The sequence below is a fragment of the Budorcas taxicolor genome, chromosome 2 (assembly GCF_023091745.1).
Source record: "Budorcas taxicolor isolate Tak-1 chromosome 2, Takin1.1, whole genome shotgun sequence".
NCBI lineage: Eukaryota > Metazoa > Chordata > Mammalia > Artiodactyla > Bovidae > Budorcas > Budorcas taxicolor.
This window is the reverse complement of record NC_068911.1, coordinates 68,449,740-68,475,544: the sequence shown is the minus strand read 5'-3', so window position 1 is coordinate 68,475,544 and position 25,805 is coordinate 68,449,740. Positions and strand designations below refer to the sequence as shown.

Sequence of the window (25,805 nt, the reverse complement as noted above, 5' to 3'; positions counted from 1 at the left end):
AGTGTGCTCTTCACATAGATTTAGCCTCAGCAAAAGCATTTTAGGATGCTGTTCCGAATTCAAGTTCTTGGTGTGTGTGTACAATTCAGTATGAAAGAGACTGTTTAGATTTCCTGCTCTGATAGGCAGAATAATGCCTGCAGAGTCTGTGTCCTCAACAACCCTCACCCCACCCCAACCTGTGACTGTGTTGTTAAGTGGCAAAGGGGAATTCAAGTTGCAGATGGATTAAAGTTGCTAATCAGCTGATTTAAGATCAGCAAGATTGTTCTGGATTATCCTTACAGACGTAGAAGAGGGAGGCAGGAAAGGGATCTGAAGGTGCTTGGCTGCTAACCTCTCAGATGGAAGAAGCTGCGAGCCAAGGAGTACAGGCAACCTTAGAAGCTGGCAGGGCAAGGAAACCTAATCTGCAGAAAGGAGTTGTCAACACCTTTATTTTATTTATTTATTTTTTTCCGAGTCCAGTGAGACCCATTCTAGACTCCTGAACTACGGGAACTGTAAGATAAGAAATCTGTTTCAAGCCACTTAAGTTGGTGGTAACTTGTTCTAGCAGCCACAGAAAAATAATACACCTCCACTCAAGGTCTTGTTATAGACGGCTGTTGCCACCAGGTCGCTTAGTAGTAATGACCTCTGATACTTTCCCTGCCATTCAGGGCAGTGGAGAGTGGCTCTTACACATCCCAGCTGGAGGGGGTTGGGCTGTGGTCATTTTTCAGTGAATACTTGTGCATCCCCACGTGCCAGCAGCTGCTCCAGGAGCTTGGGATAGGTCTCTGGGTCAAAAACAGCAAGATTTGTGCCCTCATGGAGATGCATTCTAGGTGACTTATGCCCCTGACCTATGTGAGGGCAGAGACTTTGTGTCCAGACACTCAGCCAGGCAGAGGGTCACTAGTACATGGTTGTGAATAGCAGTGACTTCCCTGGAAAAAGACCGGTTTGTTTCCTATTTGACTACTTCTTGGAAGGCTAGAGTTTTAGCCAACATACTTATACTTAGTTTTCAGGTTGTTTGGAAATGATTCTTTAGGACTAATAGTACATGTTTAATACAATAATATTTGCTAGTGCACAGCTGACTGCTGCTGGATGTCAATTCTTGTGAGTGCAGAATTCTCGCATATATTTTCAGATCTCCAAATAACCAGTCATCAAAAAAAGAATAGTTTGTTTTATAACTTTAATAACGTATGATATACACTTTGTTTGGAAAGCCTAACAAGGGGGTTAGTCTGATGATTGACTGATTCTCTAGTTGAGACTGATTGACTGATTCCAAAAGAGAGAGAAGCGGGCCCTCTCTCCTCTGCAGGAATTTCTTTCAGAGGCAGAGTTTAGATTAAAGCGTGAGTAAGACTCAGTGCTTCCTGTTCTCTTCACCTGGTGGAGAAGGAAGGAGGGGAGGAGCGAACGGATGAAACTCTAGCAGTCTGGGCAGGTTACCAGGTTTGCTGATGGTGGCCAGGGGTGATGAGTGGGGTGTGGACATTCCCTGTTTACCACTGGTCCTTGGCAGAGGAGGGACGGTGCTTCTGTTGGTAGACACCTGGAGACTGAGCCTGGCCAGAAGAGGGGCTCTCAGAAGGCCAGTGGAGCTTCGGTGACCAGACAGGCTGTTCTTGGGCAGCCTGGTCATGTGGACATTGACTCTAGGGCCTCCCAGGCCAAAATAAACTCCCCGGTAGCTGTGTGACTGTGGCCAAACCCAGCCACACAGTTAGACTGTCAGGGATAGCATTATTAAATTCAGGCTTTTGCATCAGTCAGGTTACATTGCTCTTCTTGTATCTGAGGCTGGGAGGACTGTATAATTTGTCTACCAAACTGGGACGTTTTTGAGAATAAAAGGGGGCCCAGGTCACCAGGTGTGAGTCAGGCGTGTACTGGGGAACCTGCAGCTTGGTCAGCCCAGCGAAGGGCAGGAAGCTGTAACCACTTTGTGGACACACTGACCAAAAATGACTCACTACAGCGTGGCCTTTGTGTGGAAGGGCCTAGACCTTTCAGAGGAGGAGAAGGTATGATCTGGAGCCTTTTGTAACATGCCTGTCCACCACAGAGAGCTCTCCAACTTATGGGTTTTAGAGCTGTTTTCTGTAAGGCAAAATCTATTTTTTTATCCCCAAATTATGCCACCTTATATTTGAGCCCTTATAAAATAGTTCTCTTTTGAGAGCTGCCCTCTTGATTACTTTACTTGAGCAACAAAGTTTTGTTTGCTGTGAACACAGTAGCCTAAAGGGACCTCAATCAGTTATAATTGTGGATGCTGATAGAGGTTAAAATTTTTTTAAATATTTAAGTAAAATATGTTGATTTCAAAAGGCAAATAAATTTAGCTCACATTTAGTGATAATTCTCAGGATTTGACACCATAATTGCAAGTCTTGGATGTGGTTATAAACTTTAAAATCTAGAAATGCTTTGAAAAAACTGGGTTAGACAGTGCCTTCAGAAAGTAATCTCAAAGCAGCTTTTGGAGTTTGAATACAATTAATTGCTTCATGAAATAAAACTATTAGATGAATGTTAAATAAAATGTTATTCAGAACCGTTGTATAAATGATCAAATGTCAATGGACTGTTTCATCTACATTCATAAAGGCATAAATATACAGATTGATTAAAAAAGGATATTTTCCCCCCATGCATGGAGTCTTATGAGGCGCCCTTGGTATTCGAGGGGTGGCGGTTATAATAGAGATGGTGTGGTAACAGCTGGGAGAAGGACATTATCATCTTCTAACTGCAAGGACTCTGGGCGGGGTGAAAAATCTGACTCCTTCAGATTCCTTCAAAAATGACGGGATTTTGATTTATGGTTTGAGATGGCTGACTAGGTGTACAGATTCCCCCGCAGGCTCCTCAAGGCTCCGTGATGGCTAAGAGATTATTACTAAAGGCAGAAAGCAGATTGGGATCTGATTTATGACTTCACGAGGGAGCCACACTCAGGAGTGTATCCTGCCGGGACTGCCCTGTGTCCACCCTGAGACCCCTCAGGTGCGGCAGGGACTGGGAGTGAGGGGTGGATCTGGAGGTGAAGGTCTGAAGGCGACCGACCACAGGTGCCAGGTAACACCTTCATTCCCGTCTGGAATGCTGGCGGTTAACACTCTGGCAAAACGAAGTGAAACAAGACATAGTACTTTTTTCGAAGGGGAAAGGGGATGGAAATGTTGACAGGTGCATGTTTTACAAAGCTTAAATGATTACATCTCAGAGATAAGAATGGATTCTTGCAGACGTAAGTGACGCAGTTATGGTATTTGAGAAACAGCTAGGGAAACCTAGGTTTCCTTAGTGTGAATGCTGCCACCCCAGGAACTCAGCCATCTTCCTCTGGCATTGGGGCCTCCCAGACGGCACTAGTGGTGAAGAACTTGCCTGCCAGTGCAGGAGACACGTGCTCCATCCCTGGGTTGGGAAGACCCCGTGGAGAAGGGCATGGCAACCCACTCCAGTACTCCTGCCTGGAGAATCCCATGAGCAGAGGAGCCTAGCAGGCTACAGTCCATAGGGCTGCAAAGAGTCGGACACGACTTAAGCGACTTAGCGCACCTCTAGCGTTGAAGACGGGTTTGCAGTCATGACAGCAGCTCCCTACTCACTCAGCCTAAAGTGACGCCTCTGTTAGCAGGCCCCACCCAGAACTCCATTTCAGAATTCCTGGTCGAGGTGAGACGGAGCAAAAAAACTGACCTTTTTTAGACAAGAGCAGAGCAAGGGAAACAAGGATTATCAGACATGTGATGAGAGCTGGCAGCATAAAAGGGAATGCCTGAAGTAAACCAGGAGGAAACTTGGAAAAAAACCCAGAAGCAGAAAGAACAGAGGGGGAAAACCCTTCTAGGTAAAATGTTTAGAATTTTGAGGATATGTTAATTCACAAAATAAGAATAGGGTGCATTGTTATGTGAAAGGCACAATCCATCAAAGAGCTTTTGGACACTACAAATTTAGTTGCTGAAACTTAAAAATTAGAAATACTAGAAAATTAAGTCAAATCTCAAAACTATCAAGAGGGAAGGAAAAGGTAAAGATTAATCCAGGAGGTCCAACACCTGACTAGCTAACAGAGGTTCCAGAAAGAATAGAAAATGGAATGAGTGACCTGATGGAGGCACCATGAGAATTCTCTGGAACTTGATGTCCTAGCTCTCTAGATTAAAAGAAGCCACACAGCACACAGTGAGTCGTAATGGTTCACACATAGGTACTGTTGTGCTGTTCGGAATCCCTCGGATAAAATGCAGAGCCTAAAAGTCACCTTTAAGAAATGAAAGTAGGACTTAACGTCAGAATTTTCATTGACAACACTGGATTCTAGAATAAATTAGAGCAGTAATGTCAATGTTCTGTAGAATGTGTTGTCCAACCTAGATCCTACACCCAAGCTCTCAGTCAAGAGCAGAGCAAAATAACATTTTGGTGTTATTTTGAACAATAGAACAAAGAAAAATATCACTGTTCTTTAGGATGACATCTAAGAAAATCAAATAAGAGGAAAACATGAGATCCTAGGTCAAAGGAGACCAACTTGAGAGGGCAATGAAAGGAAGGGCTAGGATGACCCCGTATAACAGCCAGAGATGACTCTGACCTTGCTTCTAGAAGAACACTCAGGAGCCCCAAGGGCCCTGAGGAGGACATCTGAGCAAAGACAAGCTCCTGACTTCCACCCAAGGTATGATTGGGAGCTTAGAAACCATAGAGGTTGGAATGAAAGCAAACAACAGAAGAGGGGAATAGAGGTAATGAGAACGCCAAGAAAAGCAAAAGTTGTGGTCCAAATGTCAGGCACACCAAACAATTGATAGAATGTAAGGAAAGCAAGTCTGCTTGACCTTGATGCTAGGAACAATGCCCTTGGGGGCCAAGAGCTTTTCTCACATTTTATTTATATTTTATTTTGGCTGCACAGGCACTGTGTTGCAGCAGCACAGGCTTCTGTGGGTGTGTGTGTTCTAGGGCATAGGTTGAAGAGTTGCGGAGTCTTATCCACTGGACCACCAGGGACCCCCCAAGAGCTGCTAATAGTGGTGCCTGATAAAGAGTAATTTCAGTGCTGTTTGGTTCAGCACTGAATAACATTTACCTGGTCATATAAAAGAACAGGTGACCAAACTGTGGTTACAACACAAAATGTAAATGGTAATGGTTCTGATAATAGTGTAAAAATAGGATTTAGAGAAACCAAGAGGAAAGTTGGACAAACAGTGCCGATAGCATCATATTCCTAACTGGGGAATGGAAAAATTTTTGTCAAAAGTTGATGAAGGGAAAGCATAAGTTAAAATATATTACTTAAAACGTAAAGGGTAGCAAATAGAAGAAATAATGTAGTTATTAAACATAGGAGGGAAAGTAGCTGGTAGTTTAAGCTGTCTTTTTTTTTCCTATTGTGGCATCAACAGTTAATTGCCTAAAGCTGGTAAGCTGAGAAATAAATGTATCAGCATAATATCTAGAGTTACAGAGTAGTAAATCCAGAATTTTTAAAAAAGGACTTTGCCCAGAGAGTAGGGTCTTGAGATGAATGTGGAATCTGTTGCTCTCTCCTGTAAATTCTTTCATTTTTACTTCTTGCCATTTGTCTTTATTACTGTTAAAAATTAAGGACTGAACTCAAAGATGGGCTAAATGTAGAGGTGACAGCTGAATTATTAATGTCATCTTCTAATTTAAGGCTTAATTTGGACAAACTAAGAAGGCTGTGTTTTAAGTTAAGCAATAATAGTGTCCTTGTTCTAATGAAGCAGTATTTCACATTTCCTGGGACAGAGTTGCATAGCTAGAGACAGAATCTTTAATCCTTGAGGAAATGAATTAGTGCCAAAAACAATGAAGCAAAGCTGCTATTGTCCTTAGAGTTTTAAAAGTACCCCAGTGTTGAGAACTTTTGGTTGCTGTATTAATAGTTATGCAAAAGTACACTGACTCTGTTTGGGAGAGAACTTGACTATAGGAAACAGGAGTAAGGCTTACTTGAAGTTTGAAATAACTTTGTGATTAAATAGCATAATAGGGTCCTGAATCTTTGTGCCAAGAATTTTGATCTAGACTGCAAAGACCTGAATTTATGTTACCGCCACAGTTGTGTAGTTTGACATCGTATTTCACTATTTCAAATTTTGTTTCTCATCTTTAAAGATGATGTGGTTTTGCACATTTTGAGTTTTGTATCTTACAGGTAGGTTTCCAATATGTTAGAATCCCAAGGCAGTTTTTATGTCAGTACAGCTTGAAAACAGTGGAGGTGATCGTCCACTGGCCCTGTGAAAAGCTATTTGGGAAGTAATTTTTCTTGTTCATTTTGGTGTCTAAAACAATCTAAGTTCAAACTCAGACTCTTGCCCTTCCTTGATTACGGTTTTTCTTTTGACCTGATAAGGGAATAGGTTTCTTGGACCTTGTTCTGTTAATTTCCACCATTTCCCTTTGAAGGCCATAACTTTTAGGTCCCTTGATCCCTGTCACTCTGAATGTGAATTGCTACCGTACTTCTGAATTCTTCTACTCATCCTGGGTGGGTCAGTAAGAAGAGCAGCCGCTGCTGCTGCTGCTTAAAGGAAAATGAACTGCCTGGCAGCTGCTGCCTGGGTCCTAGGAGTTGCTGTGGGCATCCAGGCAGTGCCCAGACTGCCTGCTGCTCACTAAAACCAGCTTCACAGGGGGCAGAAAAGTAGGATTTGAGCAGAAAGTGGATTTGGATGTGGCCCGAGTCTCCCCGCCAGATTCAAGCTGCTGCCCTTCCTAGAGCTGCACTCACTGTGCTGTCCCAGGAGCTGGCTGGTTCCAGTTGGCTTAGGCTGGTGCCCAGGTCCTAAAAGACTTAATTAGGAAGTAGAGGGGCTGCACCAGGCCAGTGTCATTGACTGGATACATACAGCTCTGTTTTCATTTCTTTGTCCTTGCTAGGCATAGCCTTAGCGAATGGGTTGTGATCTTTTGTGATGAAGGCTGGTTCTAAACAGAAATCAGAATTTGCTTAGTTCCTGAACAAGCGAGGGCAACTTTACCTTGAGGATTAAGAGACCTATCAGTTGTTGACTTTGATGTGAGGGAGGGGGGGAAGTACCAGGTTCTTCCATCAAAGTGCTTCCTTACCTTTTCTGTGACCCTGATATTATCTGACTGAGCTCCACCTGCCCTCCCCATTGTTTTCCTGATTTTCCTGTAAGTGTGGGTTTCATGGAATGGGGTGCAGTTAGAGCAGGGACCTGGGAGAAGGGACAGGGCTGGGGACACAGGGGGCAAAGTGACAACTAACACTGTCTTCCAGAGGTGCATTTCTCTCCTTTTGTCCAGTTTTCTTTTCCTTTCGTGTCGTCCCCTCACCCCAAAATCTTCTATAGGAGCTTGGCATTTATAGCACAGGGGGAATTTTTGCTGCCACAGCTCCTTTAACCAGCCAGCAAACTGGAGTTGAAGGGCCAGTCTGTCATGTGTGTGTAGAAACTGGAAATCTGCAGGCACCCTAGAGGCAGCAGTCCCCCCAGGTAGCTGGGGGCAGGGGTGGGGCTGGGGTCGTGGCCGGAAGGACCTGGAGGGAGCAGCTTGACCTGAAGGATTGTCTATGTAAATGGAACAATCTCCGCAGCATTGTCAACAACAGGAAACCCGGAAGCACCTGTTGGGCTAAAGGGTTGGCGGAAGCCAGCCTGCTTGGCAGGTGCGCCTCTGTGGCCCTTTGCACCAGAACCTGGAGCTCTGCAGACCAGGTTGCCCATCCCCAAACCCCTTGTTGCATCGCCGATTCTTATGCCTCCATTAACTCTGGCTCCTTCCCTGTCAGCCTTTGCACGTGCTCTGCCCCTCACCAGGCCACCTCCGGCTCCTGACATCTCTAGGTGACACTTCCTTGGGGCAGATTTAGTGCCCTCTGGACCAGGCACAGCACTCTGCCCCGCCCTGGCATGGCTGCTGCTGCTAAGTCTCTGCAGGGTCATGGCTTCTACCTCCCTGCAATTTAAAGATAATGGATCTGGCTTCCTCAGGGCCAGGGTTGGGCAGGGAGAGGGGGCAATTCTTACTCATCCTAGGAGGCTCTTAAATGTTTGTGAAATGAACAAATGAACGAATGAGCAAGGGTCAACGGGAAATAACAAGCCCAATACCTGCCTTTGGGGTAGCTTGCCAGGCTCCTTGGGCGGGGATGAGGAGAGGAAGTGGTCAGAGAAGATACACTGTAATAACCTTGGAACTCCTGGCCTGCTCTTTCCCGCCTTTCCCTTGGAGTCATCATTACCTTTATAGGAAATCGCCTCCGGACCTTCACCCCACCCAGCTGCAAAAATGCTCCGCCTTCCCTCACCCTTTCTGAATTGGTCTTAAATCTGCCAGGAAAGGAAACCGGTCTTGTTTCAATATTTCACTTGTGTAGGTTTTGCCCTTCCAGCTAGACTGTAAACACCTGAAAAATCCTGGGTTTTATTTCCTAGGAAGCAATTTAAAGGAATGGAGAGAACATGGCTCCAAAGTAGTTTTTTTCCTGACTCTCAGCTACCTATGAGACCTTACGGGCAGAGTGCTTGCCCTCCTCGCAAAAGCCTCTGTTGGCTCATCTGTAGAGTTAGAGGCTGAACACATTTTTCCAGTGCTTCTGGTGCCCACATCCTGTGCTTCTGATCCCAGCAGTTTGCTTATCCCTCCCAGTACCTGGACAGGGTTCCGTCTTCACCCTTGCTGAGTCATTGAACTTGTCCACTCACAGGGTCTAGGCTAGTTCACCTTGCAGCTCTTGGTCTGAACCCCTGGGATCAGGCAAGGATGATGTTAACGAAATAGGTGTGGGATAGGAGCCCTTGGCCTTGCTCTGCCCAGAAGTCCTGCCCAGTGTCTGTTCCAGTTCTGTACCTTGGAGTGTGCTCCTTCGTCCTGTAAATGCTGGGCGGATTGGAGGTAGCGGCTGATGGTGCTGCCATCCGAGGGGCTGGGGGGAAGGATGGTGCTAGGGCCCCGGGTTCACGTGTGAGTGAGTCTGCCAGTGTTCTGTAAGGTCTGCTTCACTGGCTCTCCCTGGCAGAGTCTGGCACCCCTCTCTGTTTTCTCTGCATTTTTATTCCGTTGTACCCGCTGCACTGCATTGGTTTTAAAAGAAAATGTGTTAAATCTTTTATTGGGATCATAGCAAAGACAAAAGCTGTAAGGCCTGTCGTTGAGCCCGGAGAGGGTGATGTTATTATTTGTCTTTTTGTTATTTGCATCTGAGAGTTACGAGTTTTCTGAAGGCCAGGATTGGCTTTTCTGTTTTGGGAGTTGGCTGTTGGTTTACATTTGCATTCCCAGCCGTTTTTCCCAACTCTAGCCTGGTTGCTCTTTCAGCTCTGTTTCTCTCTGTCCAGGTCCGGTGTACGTCCTTTTCTCTTTGTTTCTTTTCCTTGTTGTCAGTTAGTTAGCCAGACCCCAAAGACTGTAAAACTGATGGTAATTAAAAGACATTAGAAGGCAATGGCACCCCACTCCAGTACTCTTGTCTGGAAAATCACATGGGGTCGTGAAGAGTCATACACAACTGAGCGACTTCACTTTAACTTTTTACTTTCACGCATTGGAGAAGGAAATGGCAACCCACTCCAGTGTTCTTGCCTGGAGAATCCCAGGGACAGGGGAGCCTGGTGGGCTGCCGTCTCTGGGGTCGCACAGAGTCGGACATGACTGAAGCGACTTAGCAGCAGCAGCAGCAGCAGCAACCCGAAGCCTAAACAGACATTTCTACTAACAAGACATACAGATGGCCAAAAAACACATGAAAAGATGCGCAACATCAGTCATTACTAGAGAAATGCAACTCAAAAGCACAATGAGATATCACCTCACACTTGTCAGAATGGCCTTCATCAAAAAGTCTACAAACAGTAAATGCTGGAGAGGGTGTGGAGAAAAGGAAACCGCTCTTGCATTGTTGGTGAGAATGTAAATTGATATAATCACTATGGAAGACGGTATGGAGATTCCTTAAAAAACTAGGAATAAAACCACCATATGACCCAGCAATCCCACTCCTAGGCATAAACCCTGAGGAAACCGGGGCTGAAAAAGACACTTGAATCCCGTTGTTCATTGCAGCCCTATTTACAATAGCTAGAACATGGAAGCATCCTAGATGCCCATCGACAGATGAATGGATGAAGAAGTTATGGTTCATATACACAGTGGAATAATACTAGGCCAAAAAAAGGAACGCATTTGAGTCAGTTCTGATGAGGTGGATGAACCTAGAACCTCTCATACAGAGTGAAGTGAGTTAGAAAGAGAAAGATAAATATTGTATTCTAATGCACATATACGAAATCTAGAAAGATGGTTCTGAAGAATTTACTTACAGGGCAGCAGTGGAGAAACATAGAGAATAGACTTATGGACATGGGGAGAGGGGAGGAGAGGGTGAGATGTATGGAAAGAGTAACACGGAAACTTACATTACCATATGCAAAATAGATAGCCAACAGGAATTTGCTGTATGGCTCAGGAAACTCAAAAGGGGCTCTGTATCAATCTAGAGGGGTGGGATGGGGAGGGAGATAGGAGAGAGGTTCAACAGGGAGGGGATATATGTATACCTATGGCTGATTCATGTTGAGGTTTGACAGAAAACAATAAAATTCTGTAAAACAATTATCCTTCAATGTAATGAAAAAGACATTAGCAAAAGAACACAGCAAAAAGATAGCGGGTCTTTAACGATCCCATTGGCTGAGAAGCAGTCAGCTTTTAAGGATTGTGGGTTTAGCTTAGGAGCCTCTCTTACTGGAGATGGCAGGAACCCTGAGGCGGGAGGGAAGAGGAAACATTGTGGTGCCTACTGCATGGAAGGTACTCTCAGACCATCCCTGAATCCTTGGTGGAGACTGATTGGATGAAGGAAGAGGAGCTTGTCAAGAGGACCAAGTGCCAGAAAGTGAGAATTGATGCAGAAAGAGGCTACAAAACAGTAATTCAGTCGAGGTGTATCTCGGGGAAAGATTTGGTTCCAAATCTATATTGTTAAAAGGTAAACTGAGGCATATTAAAACCTTGACAAGTTTATTTGAGTAGAAATCAGTGCAAACCTGGCAGTGTCGAACCAGCAGGAGCAGGGAAAGACACAGAAGTAAGGACAGGAAGGAAGCCAGGCGAGGAAATGATTCGATTGGCTTACTGTCTGGGTGCCTGTTTGCGACCGGTTGCCCTTGGGTTTGGTTTTGTAACCTTGAGACGTTTGCAGGCTGGGATTTCAGTTTGCTTCCATAGGCTGCCATAGCCTTAGACCCGCCTCAGTCCAGTGGCCACCTGGTTTAATCAACTAAACAGTATATAAACTGGAAACCTGGGGGATATTCAAAAATTACCTTTGAACCCTGCGCCCCCCACCCTAAGAAGACACAGTGTTAGAAACAGATGTATTATCATTTCAGTTTAATGTGACCATTTTTCTCCCCCAGCGAGGGAGTGTTTGTTTTGTCTGAGTTCCTTGTGATGTCCTTGGCTTAGGTGTAGGGGGTAAGCTCTGTGGAAAGTGCCTTCTAAAACACCAGACTCATGCCCAGCAGAGAGCTGCTGTGATACTGTGAGAGACGGGCGTGTCTTTCACCTGTTTCAACAGCCCCTCTTCTTGTGCTTTACTTGCATCTTTATTTGTATGTCACAGGGCTCTGCTTTTGTTCTTCCTCACCACCTAAACTGGCAGAGAATTAGGCGGCTTTTTGACAAGAGAATAATTCCTGTATCTCTCGGCTCTGACTCTAAGTGTTAAATGCATATTCAGCTCAAATCTCCAAATTCTCTGTTTTGTCAACAGATTGCTCGTGGGGGCTCCCCGCGCCGTGGCCCTTCCGCTGCAGAAGGCCAACAGAACAGGAGGCTTGTACAGCTGCGACATCACCTCCCGGGGGCCGTGCACACGAATTGAATTTGATAACGATGGTGTGTTCTTTTGGGTGTTCTTTTGGACTTGCTCGGTGTTCCCTTGGCCAACTCAACCTGTATCCCACTTGCCCTTTCCAAGAGGAAGGAAAGAGGGGGACAAGCATTTATTCTTGGAGAGAAGGCCTCTCTTAATTGCCTGGGCCTTGACTGTTTCTTGCTTGCCCTGTGAACATTTACTTTTTTAAGTCACTTTGGCTGCCCTGTTTTTGGTGTCTCCCCAACCCTAGTTTCCAAACTGGTATGGTGTATTGATGTTGCCACCTAGTGATGAGTTGAGGTTCTACAGGAGACTTGAAAAATTGTTCAGAAAAAAGAAAGTGTATCCTGTACTCAGCAGCCAAAAGTTCTCATTTGCTGTTAAAATATTAGGGAGAAAGGCTGTTAAATATAAGATCTCTCTAAAATGAGAGCTGGACAATATGGATAAAATTTCCCTATTATCTCAGATAGAGGCTTGTTTTGTATAGACTGTGTGGTGGGCAGAGCAATTAGTGTCCTGAGAAGCTGCAACCAAACCTAATTTGGCGTTCTTGGTCAACGCAGATTTGCAGCTTCATGTTTATGTTCTTCTCTTGTTTTTTTTTTTTTTTTTTAAATCTTTTTAGCAACAAATTTTTTTTAACTGATTGGAAAATAATATATGTTAATCGTGAAAAATCTGTAAATGACATTGAACTATAAAGAAAAACCCAAACCCACCGATAATGTAGAGATAATCCTTATTTACTTAACATTTTGGCATTTTTTCCTTCTGCCTACCTAAAGTTGTTTAATTTTGATGTTTTTGTAATGATTCAAAATTGAAAATCATGCCTGCCTTCTCATTAAGGAAGGCAAAATTTTGGATGTAGGGTTATACAGTAGGCTCAAATTGATACTGAAGAGCACACGGTGAGATTTTTGGTTTCCCTCTCTCCTTTTTGGAAGGAGGAGGTAAAAATAAATATATCATTTTCCTTTTTTTCATCAATAGAAAGATAGAAAGTGGATCTGAGGCCTTGTTTTCCCATCTCCAGTAAAGAAAAGCAAAGTCTAAGCTATCATGTAACAAATTTGAGGGTATGTAGAGAAGTAACTCCCTTTTTGCTAGTTTGGATGGTCGTTTCTGTTCTTGGGACTCTGGGTGTCAGAGAAGGTGAAGGGCCACCAGGTAGAATTATATACTTTATGTAATGAATTTAGTGAAACATTCATACCAGTAACCACTCACCTGTTTTCTTAAGATGGAAAGTAATTTTTATGGATTGAGTAACTGCACTTACTAAGTAGTTAGACTTGGAGTCAAGGCAGTTTAGAAGCTGTTTCTTACATTTTGCTCATTAATTGGTTCATGGCGTGTTGCAGTAGCTTTGAAGTCGTAGCTGTGTGTGTGTGTGTGTGTGTGTGTGTGTGTGTGTGTCTGTGTCTGTGTCTGTGTGTGTGTGTGTGTGTGTGTGTGTGTCTGTGTGTGTGTGACCTATGCTGCTTTCTCCGCAGCTGACCCTTCATCGGAAAGCAAGGAAGATCAGTGGATGGGAGTCACTGTCCAAAGCCAGGGTCCAGGCGGCAAAGTTGTGGTAAGTATACAGAGATGTGTCCGTTCTGCGCTGAGTGCCCGTTTTGTGCTGCTGCTGCTGCTGAGTCGCTTCAGTCGTGTCCGACTCTGTGCGACCCCATAGATGGCAGCCCACCAGGCTCCCCCATCCCTGGGATTCTCCACGCAAGAATACTGGAGTGGGTTGTCATTTCCTTCTCCAATGCATGAAAGTGAAAAGTGAAAGTGAAGTCGCTCAGTCATGTTCGACAGCTCTACAAGCTGCTTTTCCTTAGAACGTTTAGATCCAAAAAACTTACTTAAAAGCCTTTATTGAATGTCCCTACAACTTTAGGTGGTCTTGAAAAACCAAAGCAAAGCTTTACATGGTTTTTGTCCTAGGAACTATGCAGCTATTATAGATGAGTTACAAAAGGATGGGAATGGTCATGCAAAGTAAGGATCAGATCATTTTAAACTCTTAAGTTTCTGGGCTACTTCAGATAGAAGTGGTAGCCAAGAAAAAAGGGTTGTTCGATGGAATGTGTTAGGTGGCCTTGGAGGTGCCAGACTGGATCATGACGGTCTTTCTGTCTCTTTCAAAATCTGGTTGCTGTAACAAATTTATGTAGAATTTTGAGAAAAATGAGAATTTTACCAAGTATTGAATTTTTACATTTAAGGAGATGCATTATAGGATATTGACCTGGACATTGTGTTTCAGCCTGTGTTATATGGAGGGTAGCCATGAATACCCATATGTGAAAATTAGAGTTTATTTAGTCTCTCCCGGCAGTATGACTTTTCTCTGCCTTTTAAAATAAACTTAATCTCAGAGTTTAAAGGATAAGTTAAGATAGGATTGATTGTGAGGAAATAGTATGGATAAAAGGAAAATGCCTTTGTTTTAGCCCAGTTCTTGGGAAAATATGTCCATGATTTCTCTCCTCTGGAACATGTTCCTTCTTTTCGTGAACATACTGATATGAAGGTTTATGTAGCCACTAAAAGCCAGTTAAATTGAGAAGATTAAATAAGGTGTTTCCCATTGTTTATGTGACAGGTAAATTTACAAATAAATTGCCTGTGAATTGCAGATTGTTGTTGTTTAAACACCGAGTCATGTGTGTGTGCATGTGAGCTAAGCTGCTTCAGTCGGGTGCGACCCTATGGACTGTAGCCCGCTAGGCTCCTCTGTCCATGGGATTCTCCAGGCAAGAATACTAGAGTGGGTTGCCATGCCCTCCGGGGAATCCTCCTGACCTAGGGATCAAACCTGCGTCTCTTATGTTTCCTGCATTAGCAGGCAGGTTCTTTACCACTGGCGCCACCTGGGAAGTCCCACTAAGTCATATCTGACTCTTACGCCCGCATGGACTGTAGCCTGCTAGGCTCCTCTGTCCATGGCATTTCCCAGGCAAGAATACTGGGGTGGGTTACCATTTCCTTCTCCAGGGGATTACAGATTGGCCTTCAATATTTAGATTGCAGCATTATTCTCTGGGTGACGATAAGACAGAAGTCCTGTGCTGGATAATGGTCTGTTTCTTGCAACTTTGGGGAATATTTGCTGGTTTTCTGGCCTAGTCTCAGGATGAGGACACATTTAACATCCCGTTTAGAATTAACCTCTTGATTGTTGACAATTCCATTGGTTTGTAATGAAAAACTTCAGGTTTGCCAACACATGTGGGTTCCTTTATTCATCTGCTTGCAGACGTGTGCTCATCGATATGAAAAAAGACAACATGTTAATACAAAGCAGGAATCCCGAGACATCTTTGGAAGGTGCTACGTCCTAAGTCAGAATCTCAGGATTGAAGATGATATGGATGGAGGAGACTGGAGTTTTTGTGATGGCCGATTGAGAGGTCATGAAAAATTTGGTTCTTGCCAGCAAGGTGTAGCAGCTACTTTTACTAAAGACTTCCATTACATTGCGTTTGGAGCCCCAGGCACTTATAACTGGAAAGGTATGCCATATATTTATAGAAATGGAGATTAGAATGACTGTATAATTTCTGCCTATGCACCATGATTTAGTACATTTTAAGTTAAAACAGAATGTGTCATAAGGCATTTTTATATTATAGAAGTAGAGTAGGATTATTAAAATATCTTAATTCTGATTTTTAAAAACAATAGTCAAAATCTATGTTCTAAGATTTTTTTCCCTTTGCCAGCAATTTACATTCATATAACTAATTAACTTCCTTTTGTAAAAATATAGTTAGCATTAGTTTTTGCTGTCTTATATTTGCTTGTCTGATGAAATTGAAAGTTTTGATTTTAACATAGGGATCTGAAAACTGAGAAGAATTGAGTGGTGTTGTATGCAAATAATATTATATTGATACAGACATTTCTTTAGTCATGTATTACTCGGGCTATGTTTTGCTAATAAAGCAGGGTAGTTAGAAAGACAGATAAGAAATTAGGAAATTTTGAGATGATCGCAGGTAACTTGTGGAAAGGTTGTTGAATGATATTGTTTAAATCATTTCAAGATGTAGGTGAAGGGCACGACATCACATTTTTTGCCTGGAGGAACACGGTCAGTGCCCCCGTAATAAAAGTTCAACTTCTGAAGAAATTAAGCAGATGTAGAAAACTGCTCTATTATAAAGGACAATTTACCTGATTCTAATTCATAGCGAAGAGTAATACATCTGATTCAGAAATAAGATTTTTGGGGAAGAAATTTATTGTAATAAATCCTATGTTCTAACATTTTGTATAGTCAGAAAAACATTGGGAAAATTTTTCATTGTTCATTCAGAAATTTCCGAGTTTTGATTTCTGTTAGGAATGGTCCTTGAACACCTTCCTGGGTATGTCATTCATAGCAACCTTTGGGAATAATTTCCTCAGGCTACCCACCCTCAGCTGAATCTTCCACATAGCAGCATTTGTTGGGTTATCTTGACCTAATAACACACGGAATTTAGAAATAGTTTTATTTTAGCAAGAGATGGCATACATGGTAAAACAAAATAAAAACACCCACCAATTATGTATGTTTTAATTTCTGGGAAATACATCTTGCCTGCTTTGTAAATGCTGACTTAAAATGTTACCACTTAAAAAAAAAATCACATAGTAGACTTATTATGTGAGATATTCTCTTTTCAATGATTATGTCTGAAAATTTTTTGAAGATTTAAAATCTCTGGTTAAAAATGATTGGAAGAAAATATCAAAATACTAATCTTGCTTTCACACCATAGTAGAGAAGGTAAATTGATTTAGGATTATAGAAAATATAAAATATATCAGGTTCATATAATTAAAGAGTTTTCTGTAGGTTTAGTTAATTAAGCATTCCATTTTCCATCTATAATTCCATTTTCATGCATTATAAAGATAATTCATGAAAACACGTGTGCATTTTTTTTATTACTAGAACAGTTTTGTTTGATGTAAAAATCTACACAAACAGGATTTTTTAACTTTAATAACCTCAAAAGTCACCTTCTTCCTTTTGTCCCTCCAAACTTTTCTTTCTGAACTTAATGATAACATCAGGAATGTTTATTAGAACCATCTGTTTTATTTTGTTTCATCTTCATTTTTTTTTCTTTTTTACCATTTCATTCTTTCAGGGATTGTTCGCGTAGAGCAAAAGAATAATACTTTTTTTGACATGAACATCTTTGAAGATGGGCCTTATGAAGTTGGTGGAGAGACTGATCATGATGAAAGTCTAGTTCCTGTTCCTGCCAACAGTTACTTAGGTAGGCGTGAGAGTAGATGACGTGCCTGCCTCCTCAGATGCCTCTGTGTGACGCTGCTGTCACAGGACCCTGGACTGCGAGGCTGAGAAAGGGCCAGACTGAGGCTGGGGGCCTGTGGCTGCATTTAGTGGAGTTTAGAGCTTGGTGATCCCTGAGGTATTCTGACTGATATACTTGGGGTATCTGACCTGAGCTGTCTCAAAGCAGGAGGAAACCTACTGTCTCCTAAAACCTTCTGTCCTGCCTGGAGGTCTGTTTCCTGAGCCACCGTCCACTTCTGTAACCCGCACCAGGCGGTCCATGCAGCCGTGACACAATGCATGCTTGTAAGCAAGAGGCCGAGTTGTCTTCCTCTCCCTTCAGAGTCTCTTTTCGGAGAGATACTCTTGAAGAGCTGCATTTATGAAGTTACTCTTAAGTGGCAGGTCAGGACCTCCAGGTCCATCCTCTGCGACTGCCCCTCTCCAAGGGTTGGCCTTGCTTCTGGATTGTCACAAGGCCCCTGGCGGGTGGCACGGGGGCTTTCCAGCCGAGCCAGAGCCACACTGCTAAAGCAGCTCCGAGGACACCCAGATTGTGGTCTAAGTGCCAATTCCTTAACTCCTGACGCTTGTTTGCCTTACTAATGGGTGTCCTAAATTATTCATGTGCATTATGGTAATTACACAAAGGCTTTTAAAAGCTTTAATTCTTGGTATGAGTTGACATAAAGAATAATTACTGTGTAATTCTTGGAAAAAATGTAAAAAATCTACTAAATCTAAATAGTATCCTATTCTTTTTAAAAAATAGAGAAGTACCATATGCTGGAGATCTTACTAGAACAATGGAAGGTTAAAGAGGGGAAAAAAATGGGTGTAGATCTAAAAATAATTCTAAACAAGGTATTAGTAAACATATTCTTTAAAAATTGTTCTAATTATATAGATATATATGAACAATACTGTTAATTAAAAAAAACTTTTCAGAAACTCCCCCACCCCTAAATTAAAAACTTGATGTGAAGAGATAGGATGGAGAAAACTTATACTTACCATTTGTTCAGCACCTACTGTATGCTATAAATCACACACTATTACTTACTACTTTATAGGTTTTATTTGTTCTTTCCAACTATATTATAAAATAAGTATTATTTTCCTTTTGCTGATGGGCGAAAAAATCCCTGTGACTGAGGGAAATTTCCTAGTCCGAGGTCACACAATTAATAATCCCCCAGCCAAGGGAAGAAATGCTCATGAAAATGATTGGGACAGGGTGGGAAGCAGCTGGGTATGTGAATGCTGTCAGTGGCTTTGCAGAACAGGAGGGGAACACAGGGCTGAGTGGTTTGCAGTCTCAATTATTAAATAGGATTTTCCAGGGTAAAATTATTTTCAAGGTAAATATTAATACTATCAATAAGCCAGTATTTTATTTGAATAAATTTTAACAGAAAACCTCTTCAAATGAGTTACTTAGGGATTAGTTTATGCCATTTCAGCTTAATGGTTCTGGTCAAGAAGCCAACACTTGCGTTCCTAAGATAGATGCCCATGGATTTTATCTTAGTGTCTATTGGAACACATGAAACTATTAAACTTTTTTTATTAAACACATTTGCCACTTTCAGAATGGATTTCCTCAAAAGCGGGTACTGGGTCGGGGTGGAGAGAATAGTGCCACATTTCTACTGCTACATTTTGGCTGTCTGTGCATCTGTCATTTCAAAAAAATCAGCAGGTTTTAGGAGGGAAATGATCTGCGTGAGGTTTGGAAGCTGGCAAAGAGGGTGGCTTGCCGGATGCAGTGGTGGCCTCATCATTGCGAGCACGGCAGTAGCCAGTGTGCCTCTTACCAAGCATAATTGCTTTTTCTTCAATCTCTTCTGTCCCGTGCATGTGTACAGGCCTGCTGTTTTTGACCAGCGTTTCCTATACAGATCCTGATCAGTTTGTTTATAAAACACAGCCTCCCAGGGAGCAGCCCGACACATCCCCTGATGTGATGATGAATAGCTACCTAGGTTTGTGACCTCTGAGATGACAAATAAATGGTCTTGGTCATGGTCATTTAAAAATTTTTTTTTTGATCCATACAGAGCATAAATCTTTTTATTTTCTATTTCATTTCAAGTGAAGCACACACAGAAAGCATGCCGCGGTTGAGGCTCTGCAGCCAGAATGGCTTCCAGAGCTGGATTCAATTGTGTCTCTTTTCTAAACTTGTAGCTCTTCCTGTTTTTCAACTCACTTCACAATTTGAGAACTGCAACAGTAGTGGTGATGCTTTTCGTAAACAAAACCCAATTAAAAGGGTGAGCTTGTAGTATTCTGCATCTGCCTCATCTTCACATAGGAAGGTTTGCTTTATTTGGACAATTTTGATGTGTGGACATTTGTGTCTGCTTGCCATTTAACCTCAGTTGGTAATCTGACATCCTACCTGATGCTTTATGATGAGGTTTCTAATGTTTTTCTGCCCTCCGAACAAGTGTGTAATTGATACGGATGACAGCTTGCTCACCTCTATTGTTTACGCTAGGTTCTCAAATCTCATCAGTCATGATTTTGTTTGCATGTTTCTGTCTGAGAACTAAGTTGGCCCTAAGGAGTAAAATGCTGGCTGTGGTATATTAATGTTGTTAGCATTCTTTTATTGCCTGATGACCAGAGAGATTGATGAATATAGAAGTTAACTAATCACTGCATTATAGCAAGACCCATAGGCACTCAATTATGCTATGTCAGGTTGCATCTTGGTGTACAGGATGTAACTTTCCCTTGATAATTTAGTATCTAGCTTGATCTCCTTTTACAGCAGTTTCAGTATTGGAATGGAGTTTGAACTGATTCTTAAGTAACATGTATGCTTCATGATTGAAGTTACACAAATGCTAACTAAGCACAGGTGCTTTTCTTTAAATACCTTAACAGGGAAACACCTACTATTTTGTGCTTGAGTCACATCTCTTGGTGCTGTAATTCTTATCATAGATATGATAGCTTGTGGGGAGGGTCAGAAGGAGAGTGGTGGGAAACGAAAGGTAGTGATGAAGTAACCACTGTTAGATACCTCCTGAAAAACAGAGTTGATAAGTACCATGTTTTGTTTTTCTAGGCTTTTCTTTGGACTCAGGGAAAGGTATTGTTTCCAAAGATGAGATCACTTTTGTATCTGGTGCTCCTAGAGCCAATCATAGTGGAGCTGTGGTTTTGCTTAAAAGAGACCTGAAGTCTGCACACCTTCTCCCTGAGCACATATTTGATGGGGAAGGGCTGGCTTCTTCATTTGGCTATGACGTGGCAGTGGTGGACCTCAACAAAGATGGGTAAGAGCCTCTGAGGTTATTTTACATTTGCAAAGAACTCATTGCTGCTCTGGCTTCTATAGGTGTTGAGAGGAAATACCCTTCCAGGTTAGTTGATGGAAAGAATATTTCTGCTGCCAAATTTTTACCATCCCATCAGTCTTCCTCACTTATATTTTGGTAGCAGACATTCATTACCCTCTCTAGGGTGTAGGATTACATTTTCAGGCTTCAGTTTTTACTATGTCCTAGGACCATGGGTCTGTGAAAATTAAAATTTAACTAAAAAAAAAAAAAAATGACAGCTACGTGGTTCTGTTCTGTGGTTTCTTAAGGGGATTTTGGAGCAGCCAGAATGTCCTCTTGAAAGTAGGGATTGGTGACAAAGTTGATACAAAGGTCTCTGGTTGATAGTGCCAATCTGCGTCTTTGGTAGAAGGTCAAAGGTGGAAGGGAGTGGAATCTTTACTGGGAGGCTCTCTGCACTATAGATGTAACTTGGAAACTGGCTTCAAGTTCTTACAGTTGATGTTTTCCTTTGGGTGTTATTAGAGGCTACCTAGTTTTTTAAAAAAATACTTCAATTGATGAGATAGAAATTCCAGATTTGAGGTCTTCTTTATTGTATCTCTTTGTGTCCTTAGTACCCATTCATGTGGGATTCTCCCTAAGCTTGCTGATATTTTGGCCAGTGGTTCACAGTTCTTCCCCTCATTATGTTTTCAGATGGCAAGATATAGTTATTGGAGCCCCACAGTATTTTGATAGAAGTGGAGAAGTTGGAGGTGCAGCGTATGTCTACATTAACCAGCAAGGCAGATGGAATAACGTCAAGCCGATTCGTCTTAATGGAACCAAAGATTCTATGTTTGGCATTGCAGTCAAAAATATTGGTGATATTAATCAAGATGGCTACCCAGGTAGACAAATAGATTGTGAAATGGTCATGATTTATAGATTATGTGATTGTCTAAAATAGTGAGTCCTCATGATCTATTTTAAAACATTGTATTGGAATGCTTTTAAAATGTGACGTTTGTTAAAACGTGGTGTTGTTAACAGATATTGCAGTTGGAGCACCCTATGATGGTAAGGGGAAGGTTTTTATCTATCATGGATCTGCGAATGGAATAAATACCAAACCAACACAGGTAACCAGATAACTTGGATTTCTACAGTTAAGGTCTCAGTAGTTTTCTTTCCAATGGATTGTTTAGGTTTATGTGAATTTTCACACTATCATGTGTTACTTACAAGTCTAAAATAGTATGAACTTTGGTTTTATAAAAAATGTATTAGAAGATAGCTTATAAACAGATTTAAATGCAATGAGCTGCTTGTTTTAAATTGTAAAATTTCTTTGGTAAACTAAGGATCAAACTAAGCCAAAGGAAAAGACTGTTCTACCCTGACAGCATAAAGAGATAGAATGTGATATATTTCCTTTAGTAGCATATTAAGAAGGGATGAAACTGGACAGACATAAGAGATGATTGTAATTGCATAGAGAATCAGATATCAAAATCTAAAAATTGCTTTAGAGGAAAATAAGACATTTGGAGGGCAGGAAGAGAAGTTTGGTTTGAAATACACTGATTGACTTAATATGGTACATAAGGTTATCAAAAATTCTCTTCTGTCTTTTGAGATACACCATAAATCAGGTAACTTGTGAAAATAAAATGCATGGAATGTTTGATCATGTGTGTACTTATTTATAATTCAGTTGTGATTTAATATAATTTGTAAGTAAACTCTTTAACTTCAGTTCAAAAGAGACTTATCTTCATAGCATAAATGAAAGACTTTTCTTAGTAGCCAGGTGTCCGTTCTGATGCCCTGTTCCTTTCAGGTTCTTGAGGGTAAAGCACCTTTTTTTGGATATTCAATTGCTGGGAACATGGACCTTGATAGAAATTCCTACCCTGATGTTGCTGTTGGTTCCCTCTCAGATTCAGTGACTATATTCAGGTGTGTAATCTCTGGCTTTGAGCTTGTTTGGTAAATCTACTTACACTAGGGTTGGGGTTTTTTTTGACCTTTTGAATTGGAATTTGTAACAACTGTACTTCAAAGGCAGAGTCTAGGTTTTTTCCTGTGAATATACATGTATGTTTAACAACATTGAGATTGTAATGTACATATCGTTTTGTAACCTGCTTTTGCTGGTTTGTAATGAATAGTGGCCTTTTTCTGTGAGTGAGTATAATCCATAGTGGGTTATTTCCCTGTTGAGTACTTTTCTGAAATGAAGTTAACGGTTGCCTGAGACATCACATGGGTCATGTGTTTATTTAACAACTTTTGGGTTGTTTATTTTGGGTCATAGTTTATTTAACAACTGCCATACTGTCATACTGTCATTGGACAGTTAGGTTGCTTTCCAGGTTTGGTGGTTTACTTCCTTAATACACAAAGCTGGTGAGCATCCTTACTTTTCTTCATGTCCTAGATTATTTCCTTATGATAACTTCCTAAAAGTGAGTGGCGAAGTTGAAGGGCATGTGTGTTTTAGGACTTGTGATTCCTTCAACCAAAATGATCTCCAGAAAGGCTGCAGCGGTTTGCCCATCAGCTGTGTCTCAGTGGCCTTATCCCAACAATTCCATCACTGCTGGAAATTGCCAGGAAAAATTGTGCAAAACATTTTTTTTTAATTTAAAAAGTAGCACATTTTTTTTTTTTTAAAGGTTAATACAGAATTGCAGTTAAGTGCAAGTTTTCCAGTATTCTTTCCTTCCATCAAACAACTTTTAATAGTTTTGAGTCTCTCTCCACTTCTAGGGTATCCTCAAACAGCCATACTGTAACTGCTGTCTTCTATTCTGATTTGTAAAAATTAACCTCTTCCATATTCTCTCCTTGTTAATACAGATATATCAATCTTATTCTTTTTAAAAGCTCAATGTTATTCCATAATACGCATTTAATGAGTCCTTGGTTGATGGAATTTTTAGATAGTCTGTGACTTTTAGCTATTATAAACAGTGTGTTAGACGGTGCATTGTATATATATCTCCATGTAATGGAATTTTTTAAAGAAAAATTCCTAGAAATAGAATTGCTGGGATCAAGGTTAGCACATTTTTGTATTCATCATGTGTGTGTATGCATACCCAGCCAGTCTCCGACTCCAGCCACATGGACTGCACCCTGCCAGGCTCCTCTGTCCATGGGATTTCCAAGGCAAGAATACTGGAGTGAGTAGCCATTTCCTCCTCCAGAGGATTTTCCTGACCCAGAGATTGAACTCTCATCGCCTGCATTGGCAGCTAGATGGATTCTTTACCACTGAGCCACCTGGGAAACCCTTACACATACCCACAGAAAAGTTGTAGCAATTTATGCTCACAGCAGCAACCTACCAGAGGGCCCATTTTCTCACACCTTTACCATCCCAACAGGATGAATCTATTTAATTTTTGCCACTGTGGTGTGATCTCATCTTTTGATTGAATTTGCAATTCTTTGATCGTTGGTGAAAATGAACCATTTGGGTTTTGTTTTTTAAAAAAACCATTTGGCTTTATAGTCATTTTTATCTAAAGAATCTCTTCAAAGAAATGGGCAACAATGTACAGCAAAACCCTAAATGAAAAGTAATCTGTATGTCATGTGTACACTTGGTACCGCCGTTGCTCTGTATTCTTCTGGAAGGATGCCAAGCATAGATGTTGCCTCTATATCTAAAAGAGTATCCTAACCAAAACCCCTGGGGATAATAAACTGACACCAGGATACTTTTGAAGATAATACTACTTTAAAAAAAGACAGAATATACTGTGTATTTATATAATGTGGTATAAAATACTATAGAAAAATAGTCTCCTAGTTAAATGGCAAGATCTATGAAAGTCATTTTATGAGAAAGCTAAGAACCAGAAGAGACATTACAGATGGCAAAAGTGGGAGACGTGAAAGTAAGTGGAGAAAAATGTATCTGGAATATTAGGCCAAAGGAAGAAGTTAAAAAAAAAGTGAATGAATGTCTGTTACTGCCTTTATATGCCTGTTTCTCTCTGTTCATGTGTTAGGTATTAACCTTAAAATAGTCAACATTTTTAAAAGGTAGAAGAGTATAGTATAACATTCAATTACTTTAGCAGCTTCCATCAAAGAGCAATTTGAACTTCTAGTTTGAGATACATACCTCTGGTGTCAAGAAGACTTGAATTCCTGTAACAAAATTTGGTTACCAAGACTTCCCCAGGAGATAACCTGTCTTTAGCTAGTTAAATGTTTGTATCCGTATGTAACTGATATTTTAATACCCTTACTTTCCTGTCCCCATAAGTAGGTTGACTCTGAATCCTGTATACATGTTAATTCTTTCCTCATAGATAGTATGAAAATGAATTTCAAAAGCCTTAGCTAGTAAGATAACTTTCCTATTTTACAAATAAGAAAAACAGAGGCCCAAGACTTGCCTGTGCTTTTGAGCCTGGATCCTGTGAGAGCAGGGCGTGGTACCTACATCTTCCCAATGTCAGTCTCCACTAAATCATGCTAGTACTTAATACTAATACTTAATAATTAAGTATTAATACTTAATAAGTAAATGCCCATTAAACACAAGACAGCTGGGCAATAAGATTTGCTTTAAGTGTTAAGAGGCATTTTTACGATTCCATATATAATGTGTTCTGAAAATTGTGTATATTGTATGTTTAAAAACAGGATTTAGGCAGAAGTGTGTGTTAAAATATTTTGAAATGTATGCAGCACCAAAGCCTTAATACTATTATATGTAAAACACTCTAGCATCTGTAGCAACTGGTATTAAAACATTTATGAACTTTTTGCTTTCTAAATATGTGCTCATAACTTTAGAAACATACCTACAGGCATACCTCATTTTATTGCACTTTGTTTTAGTGTACTTCACAGATACTGTGGGAGTTTTTCGTTGGTTTTTTTTTTTTTTTTAAATTGAAGGCTTGTGGCAAGGTGTCATTTTCCCAACATGTGTTTACTTCATGTCTCTCTGTCACATTTTGGTAATTCTTGTAACATTTTTCATTTACTATTACTTTAATTATGGTGACCTTAGATATTACTGCTATGAATTCCTGAAGGCCCAGATGCAGATTAGCATTTTTTTTTTTATCAATGAAGTATTTTTTAATTAAGGCAGGTACATTGTTTAGACATAATTCCCTTGCAACTTAATAGACTACAGTATACTGAAAACGTAAGTTACAGGAAACCAGAAAATTCAAGTGACTCCTTTCTTGCAGTCTTTGCTTTATTGCTGTGGTCTGCAACCTAACCTGCAGTATCTCCAATGTAAAATAACAATAGAAAGATAAACAGTTAAGATAAAGGGGAATGAAGAAAATGTGCTCGTCAT

General features: G+C 41.1%; 1 protein-coding gene across 2 annotated transcripts in view; it reads left to right on the top strand.

The window, feature by feature from the left end:
* Positions 1-25,805, top strand: part of ITGA6 (integrin subunit alpha 6) — an 84,752-nt gene that overhangs the window by 27,216 nt on the left and 31,731 nt on the right. For both annotated transcript variants that reach the window (XM_052656203.1, XM_052656210.1), the window contains exons 2-9: positions 11,792-11,916; positions 13,396-13,475; positions 15,150-15,405; positions 17,035-17,166; positions 20,266-20,476; positions 21,182-21,375; positions 21,518-21,606; positions 22,308-22,426. In XM_052656203.1, the coding sequence (XP_052512163.1) occupies positions 11,792-11,916; positions 13,396-13,475; positions 15,150-15,405; positions 17,035-17,166; positions 20,266-20,476; positions 21,182-21,375; positions 21,518-21,606; positions 22,308-22,426 (1,206 nt within the window). The remainder of the gene's footprint in view (positions 1-11,791; positions 11,917-13,395; positions 13,476-15,149; positions 15,406-17,034; positions 17,167-20,265; positions 20,477-21,181; positions 21,376-21,517; positions 21,607-22,307; positions 22,427-25,805) is intronic.